Source organism: Acanthisitta chloris, unplaced genomic scaffold (assembly GCF_000695815.1).
Source record: "Acanthisitta chloris isolate BGI_N310 unplaced genomic scaffold, ASM69581v1 scaffold30431, whole genome shotgun sequence".
NCBI classification, from domain to species: Eukaryota; Metazoa; Chordata; class Aves; order Passeriformes; family Acanthisittidae; genus Acanthisitta; species Acanthisitta chloris.
In genome coordinates, this window is record NW_008658230.1 from 19247 (window position 1) to 28110 (window position 8864).

At 39.8% G+C, this 8864-nt stretch overlaps 1 protein-coding gene across 1 annotated transcript in view; it reads left to right on the forward strand.

The window, feature by feature from the left end:
- Window positions 1-8864, forward strand: part of TBX20 (T-box 20) — a gene marked incomplete at its 5' end in the record, with an annotated part of 32248 nt that overhangs the window by 19242 nt on the left and 4142 nt on the right. Inside the window, one exon of the mRNA XM_009085026.1 lies at window positions 8228-8337. Within this exon, the coding sequence (XP_009083274.1) occupies window positions 8228-8337 (110 nt within the window). The remainder of the gene's footprint in view (window positions 1-8227; window positions 8338-8864) is intronic.

The window sequence follows — 8864 nt, forward strand, 5'->3', positions numbered from 1 at the left end:
TATGGCAATGGGGCAGACTTTATCTGGGGCTACTGTGATTTAGATAAGTTTCTGATTCACCTTTTGATCTTTTCACATGGTATTTACATTTCCTCTACTATAAAAAGGCTCCCACAGTGGTTGTGATTGAAAAATCTGAACATTCAGCAGCAATTGCCAGAAAGTGGAGCTTAATGTAGTGTGGTGTTGTCTATGGGATGCCAAATGCAGTAATGTGGATGTGTGTGATCTTTTAAAATTATAACCTTTGTGAAAAAGACTAATTCAGGTTTCAAAATGAAAAAGTCACACTGGAGATAAGCTTTAAGGGAATACCTTTCTGCTTCTGCTGAAGAAAAATTTGCCAAAGACATAAAGGATGCAAAATCAGAACCCAAAAGATGATTTTTTTTTTTTTTTTTAGCTTGAGTCTGAATTTATATTTTGAGTCGGTGTGAAGAATTAGCCTTTTAAAAACAAATAGATGAATAAACCCATGGTAATTACATACCATTCAAACAACCCAGTGAAAGAGATGATCATTTCAAGAGCATGAGTCAACAGAACTACTGAGTTGTCAATTCTTGTTTGATCATTATTTCACAGATCACAATTATGATCTGAACATTGCTTGTTTATTTGACTCAGTATGTGATAGCAAGTTCAGGGGCTGGACTTGTAACTCCTAGAGTTATGTGGGTATACCCATCTGCACATGTCCAATAATGCTTCTCTGAGGTAGATACATTCTTGAAGAGGCTATATGGAAAAGTAGGGTTGCACACCCAAGTAATTTTTAGGCAGAGAAAGGAAGGACTGGAGGATGGGAGAAGTGAGAGAGCTGCATCCCGACTGGATTTGCATGGTAATTAGATTCTGAATATTCCCCTGAGGAGCTTCATGTCCGAGATGTGGAAATATGTCTTACTGGCTTACAAGGTTGTAAGCAAAATGAATGCTGATGCCCAGCACTGCCCTGCTGAAGTCAAAGCCACGCGCTTAGTGATGTGCTGCGTGCAGCAGTCCTCTCTTCCATCCCTTCCCTGCTCATCCCACAGAGCTGCCTTCCTCCCCATTCCCACTGCTTATTGCTGATGTAGAAAAACTTCCCTGACTTTTGAAAGCCTCGTACTGTTGGCCAGAAATATATATATATGCTCTATGACCTACTCCCACGTCCATGGTTAAGTAGGGCTTTGTCATAGTTCTCCAACAAGTCAAACTCCCCAGCTGATCTTTTAACTTCAGTTAGTTCTCAGTCTGTGAATGTTGGCAACCAGCCATTAGATATCATCTCCAATGTTTATTTTCAGGGAAGTGAAGTCTTGAATTTAGGGAGAATTTAGGTACTCTGGTACCTAAATACCTGGCATCTGGTGCCATTCCAGATGTTGCTGAGGTTACTCCAGCCTTCAGCTGCTTTTCCAGAAAGGTGGGTGGCTTATCTGTATTTTCTGCATCATCCCTTTCAGAACACTGCAGATGGCTTTGATGTCTTAGTACGTCTTGAAAGCACTACCTGCCTATGTTTAGACACCTGAAGCATTTCCTTCAAATCTGGTTCCTCCAACTCTGCTCATTGTGAGCCAGGCAACTGTTCCTTTTTACCCAGCAGAAAGCCCTCCATGCCAGTAAAAACTTCTTTGGTTCCCAAGTTTTTAAACACTCCTACTCTGGCTCATTTTCCACTTAGGTGTTCTGTTATCTGTTTTCACTTGTCAAAAATAGTATAAAAATATTTTATTTCTCTAGTGGCTTCCACTCACATCATGCAGATGTAATATGTGCATGAGGAGCGGGGATGATGTCAAATTAGACCCACGGTTTCCACTCTAGAGGAAGTTTTCCAGGGACCTCCCACAGTCAGTTTCACACTGCTGCTCTGTCCTCACCATTATCCCCTGTCTACAGTCAGAAAGAAATGGTTGCAACCACCAGGTGAAGCAGAGCTCCATGGGGCTGGCTATGTTAGGTAGTTTTCTCATTTTTATTTGCAGTTAAGAGAAGTGGGGTGAGCATATTTGATAACATCGTGCTCCTTTCTCATAAATGTCATTACTTATGCCGTGTCATAGCTTCAGCCAGGCTATGTCATCTCCATGCATATTACAGCTTTTTCAGAATTGCTGGATTTTTACTGAGAGGGTGTCAGTAAACACCACTGTGGAGTTACACTTGTTCTTCCTTCTGCAATCATCAAAACCTAGATTTTTCATAATTGAAGTCTCATTTCTCTTCTTTCTTGAAATTATATATATTCTTGGAGTAGTACATCCATCCAACACTTGCCCAATAGTTCTGACTTCAGGTGAAAGTGTTTCATGGCAGTGTATTAGCTTTTGGGTCAAATTAAACTTCAGCTCACATGAGTCAGTGCAGCCTGTAGGCCTTGTTTCTTCCCTGGCTGGTTCAGTTTCAGCAGCAGAATTGAGCTACTTTGTTCTGGTTGAGGATTTGGTCTGTACCATGTCAGAGCTGAATTAAACTCCCATGGTCAGGCTCTAATATTCATCTACCAGTGTAAGAGCAACTATATCTAGCAAATTAACATTACATTTGCACATATTTAAAATAGGAAACAAAGCATGAAGGAACATGAAGGCTGAGTGATATCTGAACAGTGGTTCTGACAGTGTATATTGTTCACTCATAGCGGCTGTTAAGGAAATGTATCTGTTCATCCTGCTGTGTTGTTTTAGGTTTTCTGGGGTGTGGGGTTTTTTTTTTTGTTGTTTTGGGGTTTTTTTACAGACTTGTTTTTAGCACTTGAGTCTTGGACAAATTACTCATCTTTTCCCTTAAAAAAAAAGTACTACTACAGTGCGACTTCCGACAAGTTTATTTTTGTGCCTTCTCAGCCCATTTATTCCATCTGTCTTCACCTCACCTCACTTCTGACGTCTTCTGTTATCTGGGCTTTCTTCCAAACATACTAACTGGCAGCTACAAAAAAAGGAAACCTTTGAAATGCAGAACTAAAGAAGTCATTCAGGCTGCAAACTGATAATTCATACACTTTATATCCTGTTCTGTATTTTTCTTTGTGTTGGGTTGAATGGCCAAGCAAAACATGGTTGTCAGTTTCATTATTTTATTATATTCCTTCTGTTATTTTTTTAAATTGACTTTGCCTTTCCTTGTAAAGAAAAAGAAGAGAAAAGCAAAAAAGCTAATCCCATAACAACAAGAACCAGGGAGCAGATTCTGAGGAGATCCTTACCTTTTTGCCTACCTAGCATTTGGCTAGAAAGGGGCAATGGGGGAAAGAGGAAGAGATAACACTAAGAAGGTGGTCAGTTCTGCTCTAAAATTTGTACTTCTTGTAGCAATTCCTGAAATAGTAACTTGTGCAGAAGTCACAAGTTCAGTGCCTGGCTCTCCCACCTGCTCTTTCTTACCACAGTTTGGCTTTAGCACACTGTCTTCAAAGGAACTTGAACCTGGATCCCGATGGAATCGGTGTCTGCCTATTGCATCAACTCTATCCTCTTTGTAGCCATGGTAGAGATGTAAGATGGATACTAACCCAGACCTGGCTCCAGCAAGCTGGTACTGAATCAACTTTTCTGATACCTTCTGCCAAAACTAAATCTATTGTCTCAAGCATTCTTGTCCCAAAGGGAGAAGGTGGTCTTCCTATCTCCATCTCCTTTCTGCCAAATTCAGGAAAATCCATAGCTTCAGGTGCTTGCAGGCATGTAGCAGCATGTGTGTTGATAGTGCATATAGGTCAGGTGAGCCTTCCTCTTGCATATCAGTAAGGCTTGTGGTCATGTGCTTCAGAATCAGGGTCAGCACCAGTCTGCTGTACATGCACAACTGAAGCAGAGTAACAGCAAAAGGAGAAGAAAAAATGACATCGGAGAGATGCCTGCTCCCACCTACAAAGAAGCACTGCTCTTTCATCTTGTTTAGAGGTCCTGTTCTGGGTAATCTGGGACTTTTCCATCTCCTGAGAGAATTTCTATAATCTGGGTTGACAGCAAAAGGAAGTGAATATCCTCACACAGGGCCTCACTCCTCAGATGCTTCCCAGGTCATCTCTGTTTTCTGCAGTCTCCCAGTTCAAACCCATGGCAGGATCTTGGGTGTGGTCTGTAAAGTATTAGTGAATAATTTATCAGCTACATCAGGATTTTTCTACCTGCTTTTGGTCATCTGAGGCTACTCTTGTATGTACAGGGCACTGTTAACTAAACAAGGCCAAAACCTCAACTTATAGCTGCATGACACAAAGCATCCCTAGCTGGAAGTTTAGTTTTGGAATCACTTCCCAACAATGAAATGTTGAAACAAGAGGTTAAAGCCTGCAGAATAGCAAGATGCTCCCTGTGTACCTTAAAACCTTGCTAATTGATAAATTCTCTCAGTCCTTCACATCCTTTGATTTTGAGTTCAAAACTTGCTGTTTTATTCTTTGCATGAAGGAGAGAAGTGCTTCATTTATAATAAGATTTATTGACAGAGCTGGGCTCAAGGTGTGCTTCTGTTGGACTGCAGATTATTGGGATTAGCCTGAGCTACTTTCCCCTATTGCCTCAACTCACATTTGTCCTGCCTCAGCATCTTCTCTGTGGGTGTGCTTGCCAATACGAGCTTAGTTTTTTCTCCTTTCTATTTGGCTCATGGTTCCTTCTTCTTTCTCTCAAACAGCTTCAGTGCCTAACTTGCTCTTCTCCAGCCTGTCATCTGCTACTATTATCCAGTTGTACACATTGCGCAGCTTAATCATAGTAATATATCGTGCCTAGAGCATGTTTTTTCCCCTCCTCTGTGTATTTCCAAGATATCTGTGAGCTGAAGAGCTGTCTGGAAGACTGAAAGTTGTTGGTAGACCACACAAAAGAATTTGGCAGAAAGACGACATCTTTCATTTATCCAGTTGGCAGCTTGTGATCTCTCAGAACAAAGTTTATTGGTAATTTATTTCTAACAGAAGAAATTGTGGAGTTCTAAGACACACTAAAAGGTAAAAATTGTTAGGTCCCAGTATTAGATAACAAGTGTCTGATCACAAACAAAAAAAGAGAAGGACAGAAGTTGAGTATTTTGTAACTGGAAGTCACTTTGTTCTTCAGACAGTTTAGTGTGGAATGGTGCTGAAAAACACTCAAGCAAAGGCTTAAAAAAACCTCCACCATACTCTTCACTTTTTATTTTTTAAAACTGAGCATAGAATCATAAAATGACAAATATTGATTTATCATTTGATAATTTATAAAATTATTTCCATACATCCTTTGAACCACATTGAGATATCTGAAGATGTTACACACAACTATAAAGCCAGTAGTAGTGTTACTGTAACATTTTGGGACTTGAAAAAAATTTATTGTATTAATTCACTCTATAGAGCACCATATTTGGAATAACCTAAAGTTCACACTTCCATAAAGAGAATTTTCAGGAAGATTCTGAGATTTAAATCCTCTTGGCCCCAGTGAAAACAAAGGCATAAACAGGAACCTGTGTTCTACATTGCCAGTTTTGTTCCCACATTTTGAACTACATTTTGCAGGCACTTAAATCTTCTTGTTAAAGTTTTGCTTCTTCCTACATAACTGTGTTGGAGTAAGTCCTAAGGCACCTCTGCCTTTAAACGATGGAGGTGGTTTGACTCCTCTTTCCAGCCTATGTGGGATACTGCAAATGTTTACATAGATTAGATGAATTGCAACCTGTTTTTAACCACACTCTGGGTGGTGTTCTCTGAGCATGAAATATTTCATCACGGTGCACAGGCCACCACCCCTTTCCTTTGGAACACAGAGAGTTGGAAAGATTATCCCTTAACTTAGGTTACTTGTCCAGGATGACAGAAATCAGAATGCAGACTTGTGCTCATGTTTTTATAAGTGGAAGAAACAGTGCTTGGTGGGATAACACAGAAATGTACTTCATGAGTGGAGAAAATACACTACTTCTTTTTTATCTTTGTTTCCTTTTGCTCAGCCTTTTGTATTTTGTAGGTGTCTTTGAAGATTTATATGCAGCATGTATTGTATGTTGAAAGAAGAAGGTCCACCTGAAGGCTCTGTGAGGGCCAGGTGCCTAAATTCTGGTGTGAATCTCAGTGCTTTGTACTTGTGATATGAATCATAGCCTCAATGACTAAAATGAAAAATCAGTAGGTGTTTTGTGATTATAACATAAACCACCAACATGGTTAAGCAAGATGAGCATATACAGTTTTGAATATTAAATCTCAGTTGCACAAAAGGAACTGCTTTTGTGAAATTAGTTGCTCTCCCTGATCCAAGTTTCTGCGTTAGACCATTCCTTCTGCCATAAAAACCTTTGTTTCTTTTGCTGATGAATGAGATAAATCTTCTAAACCCTTTGACATACTACCTGTAACACAAAAAATAAATAAATAAACCAACCACATTGTTCCCCAGTCTCAAACTCTGCAGATATAGAGTTCACTAATAAGTCATCTCTCTTTTTCCTTTAAAAGAAGACAACCGTATAGCATAATAGAGTTCTCTGTCTAGCATACAAACCCATCTGGAAAGAATTTAGTCTGCAATACTTGTGGGCATTTGATTTAGCTTTAAATCCCTGTAGGTAATTCAAATGTAAATTTATTGGGGTGAGTTTATCCCCAAGCTGCTATTGGATCCAATGTTTCAAAGATGAAATTGGCCCACTACACTAAAGCTAGAGCCTGCATTGTTTCTGTTGCATCAGAATATTATTACATGCTGTAATGTCTGTCGTTATAAACAGACCTTTACAAGAAATAAAATCAACAGAGACACTACAGACTATCACCTGAATCACATTTATTTTTCAGACCTTTAAAGACTAGTAATTCTTTCGTTATTAATATGTTTATATACTGGTATCTAACTCGCTCAGACAATACTGGTCTAATTCATTATTCTGTTACTCTGTACTCATTTAAGATAGTCTTTTTGGTTAAGTACAATCTTTGCATTTCACATTCTGCTTCAGAAAAAAGCCCAACGTTTCAAGAGGCATTCAGCACATAACATAAACAATGCCATCTGTCTTTTTCTTTGTAAAATCTTCTTCGAGATAGCCCCGATATGCCTACTGTTTTCAATCACTTAAAAGGCAGTAATCCAATTATATCATCCTCTATGTAGGAACTGCCATTGCTTTCAGTCCACTTCCAATCCTGACACAAGTAAATCACTTTGATAAGATCCTCTTTTTATTTATTTTTTTCTGAGGAGACTAGCATAAGTAATGATGCCAGTGATAGACCAAGGACAAAATGACCATAATGGACTTTCTGTAGGAAAGGAAAACATGTGCCATTGTGATTTATCATGTTACTTGAAAAATATTTTTCCTTGGAATTTCTGCAACAGCTACACTCTCCAAGTGAAGGGCATTAGCAAGTATGAATGGACAAATGGTAAATTCAGACAAAACCTTCATTGAGTAGCAGATTTAAACAGCTATTGCTACTTAGATTTCTTAAACAGGAACAGAAGGTCAAAACCATTTTGGAAATATGCCTAGGTCATATTCATCTTTGGTATAATGCCACCCACTTACATGGGAACACGCTGGGAATGTGTAAGGTTGGATCTTCCTTACAAACTACTAAGGCTTATCATGCAGATATGCCTTCCTTCTATTTAAAAATGGTTTGGGTGACTTCAGTGCTTTGTGCCACTGGTGAGGCAGGGGCTTGGCACACACATCTAACCTCCCAGAATAGACGTGGCACGAGATTGGTAGTATCTGTAGACTTTCTGCTACAAACTGCCCTCAACTCTGATGCTGAGAGAGCATGGCTAGAGCTGAGCTCTCTGGACACATCTATCTCTTGCTCCTGATTACAGAAAAATGGGAGAGTAGCAGATGAGGTGGTCATGTGTGATGCAAAAGCTTCTTTGAAAGGAGCTGGGCCATAGGTGTGTCTGAACCCAGACTGATCACTCAGCACAAATAACCCCACAGTTTGCATTTTCGAATTTATTGAGTGCTGGTGCTATATTCACTGTCTGAGACCACATCCAGGAAACACAATAGGAAGTTCACTCTACTTTGCTGAAGAAGCAAGTAGAGGTGATTGGCAATATTAAAAAAAAAACACAGGCCAAATCCAGCATTTCCTATGCCATGCTATGAGGTACGTATTTTGTTAAGTAATTTTGGAGAGTCTGTGAGAAAGCTGTGATCTGGACAGGTGAAAGGCCTTGTATTTAACCTAATGAATTTGGATGCTGTTTAGGATGATATTGATACAGTAGGTTGTTTCTTTTTACAGAGAAAGTGTGGAGAGCCTTATCCAAAAGCATTCCTATGCCCGATCTCCCATTCGAACCTATGGAGGAGAAGATGATCTTGGAGATGACAGTCAGGCAACACAAAGCAGAGGTAGGAAAACGTGCTCATGAGGTAAACTGTTGTGACCTAGTTATGCTTGAGAAAAGCAGGACCAGAGTTAGTACTGTGGTAATCTAATGCATTTCTCTGGTATGTCTCTCTGCTGTGAAGAAGAATGGCTCTTTGGGATCTGACATGCCCATGGCACTGGTGTGGGTGGTTTGGTTCAGGAGGCAGCTCTAGAGATGCCCATATAGTCTCTGCCATCAGAAGAAAACTACCTCTGCTTCCTCTTCCAGAAGCCTGAAAACCAGGCAACTTCATTACTGTGGTGCTGAGAACAAGCTAACACTCCCTATCTCTTGGCAGGACTTACTAGACGGGCTCAGCAGCATTTGTAAAGTAATGTGTAGATGTGCCACTTGCTGCCCCTCCAGCCTTCTGTGAAGAGAGGACTTAGCTCTGCCTATCTTCAACAAGCCTATGTTTAACCTGCTTTGCCTCTACAGGAAGAAAAGTTTGTATCTCCCTGAAAAATTAATGTTTAATTGTTATCTCTTAGTCTCTAAAAGGTGCTT